Raw genomic sequence first — 2,008 nt, 5'->3', positions numbered from 1 at the left:
AAGAAACATGGTTTCCTGGGTTGACTGCGATGATTCATGATGATTCACCTGTTAGTTGCAAAATAAGCATTGAAGTCCGGCCCAGGACGGTGGCTCACGCCTGTCATCCCAGCACTTTGGGAGGCCGAGGTGGGCAGATCACCTGAGGCCAGGAGTTTGAGACCAGCCTTGCCAACATGGTGAAACGCCATCTCTATGAATAAATAAATAAACAGTAAAGTCTAATATGGTTTGGATGTGTCCCCAGCAACTCTCATGGCAACTGTAACCCCCGTGTTGGAGGTGGGGCCTGGCCTGGTGGGAGGGGACTGCCTCTTGGGGGTGGTTTATTGTGGGTGGCTCAGCACTGTGGCTGGGATAGAGAGGGTTCTCCCGTGGTCTGGTCCCCATGTGTGGCCCTCCCCCTGCTCTTCCTCCTGTTCCCACCTTCGCCTTCCACTATGACGGGAAGCTTCCTGAGGCCTCTCCAGAAGCCGAAGCCACCAGACGCAGGAGGCAATTAAGGCATTTTTCTCTATAAATTACCCACCACCCAGTCTCCAGTATTCCTTTTTCTCCCCTCCCCCGAGACAGTCTCACTCTGTTGCCCAGGCTGGGTTCACTGCAACCTCCGCCTCCTGGGTTCAAGCGATTCTCCTGTCTCAGCCTCCCAAGTAGCTGGGATTACAGGTGCACGCCACCACGCCTGGCTATTTTTTGTATTTTTAGTAGAGCTGGGGTTTCGCCATACAGGCCAGGCTGGTCTCGAACTCCTGACCTGGTGATTCGCCTGCCTTGGTCTCCCAAAGTGCTGGGATGACAGGCGTGAGCCACCGCGCCTCGCCTTTTTGTTTTGTTTTGAGAGGGAGTCTCACTCTTTCGCCAGGCTGGAGTGCAGTGGCCCAATCTCAGCTCACTGCAACCTCCGCCTCCCAGGTTCAAGCGATTCTCCAGCCTCAGCCTCCCAAGTATCTGGGATTACAGGTGCCTGCCACCACGCCTGGCTAATTTCTGTATTTTTAGTAGAGCCAGGGTTTCACCATGTTGGCCAGGCTGGTCTCGAACTCCTGACCTCAAGTGACCCGCCCGCCTCCGCCTCCCAAAGTGCTGGGATGACAGGCGTGAGCCACCGCGCCCGGCTTCCACGTGCGGTGGAACTAACACGAGGCTGGGCGAAACAAGCCCTGGGTTATGCTAAGATGGGAAGGGACGCCTCAGAGAAGGTGGGGCGAGGGGCTCACCTTGGCCACCAGGATGTGCCAGGCCTCTTCGTGCACGCGCACCACGCGGTAGTACAGGGCGTCCCCGCTCTCCGCGCAGGGCGAGCTGTCCAGGAGGCGGAAGCTGTGGCCGGGGCGGCAGGGCCCAGGGTGGCCTCCCATGAGCCGGGCGCGGAGCCGGGCGTAGATGGCACGGAGGCCCTCCAGCTGCTGGGCAGCCAGTGCAGCCAGCACGGCCTCGGGGCTGTGCAGATCGCGGAGGGAGAGGTGCAGAGGGGCGTCCGCTAGACCGAAGGTCAGCTCTGCAGGGAGACCTGCTGGTCCCGCCTCGGCCTGGCTCTCGTCCACACTGTGGGACCCCAGAAGGGGCCTCCGGGGCGGCTTTACTTGGGTGGAGCTGGGGTGGAGGCCCCTGCGCGTGGGCAGTGACTGCGTCCGGGTTAGGATCTTCTGGGGCAGGGGTGGGGGCAGGGGCTGTGGGTCGGTGGAGGGGGACCCAGGGGTCCGGGGGCGGCAGGCCTTGGAGGGCAGCAGGTGGGCACGGACCTCACCTGCAGGGGGAGACAGTGGGGAGGGTTGAGGACAGGCGGAGCGGGAATGGGACATGTGACTCCACCTCTGAGCCTCAGTTTCCCCATGTCTAACATGGAAGTAATAAGGCTGGGCGCCGTTGGCTCATGCTTGTAACCCCAGCACTTAGGAAGCTGGAGGCTGAGGCAGGGGGATCAGTCTCGCTTGGGGTTCAAGACCAGTCTGGGCAGCACAGCAAGACCCTGTCTCTGAAAAAAAATTTTTTTTTAAATTTGTTA

At 60.1% G+C, this 2,008-nt stretch overlaps 1 protein-coding gene across 1 annotated transcript in view; it reads right to left on the bottom strand.

Annotated features, from left to right (window-relative positions):
- Nucleotides 1–2,008, bottom strand: part of PEAK3 (PEAK family member 3) — a 10,680-nt gene that overhangs the window by 4,587 nt on the left and 4,085 nt on the right. The window contains exon 3 of the mRNA XM_017507479.2: nucleotides 1,221–1,750. Coding sequence (XP_017362968.1) covers nucleotides 1,221–1,750 — 530 coding nt within the window. The remainder of the gene's footprint in view (nucleotides 1–1,220; nucleotides 1,751–2,008) is intronic.

Source organism: Cebus imitator, unplaced genomic scaffold, assembly GCF_001604975.1.
Source record: "Cebus imitator isolate Cc_AM_T3 unplaced genomic scaffold, Cebus_imitator-1.0 Scaffold375, whole genome shotgun sequence".
NCBI lineage: Eukaryota > Metazoa > Chordata > Mammalia > Primates > Cebidae > Cebus > Cebus imitator.
This window is presented reverse-complemented; position numbering and strand designations above follow the sequence as displayed.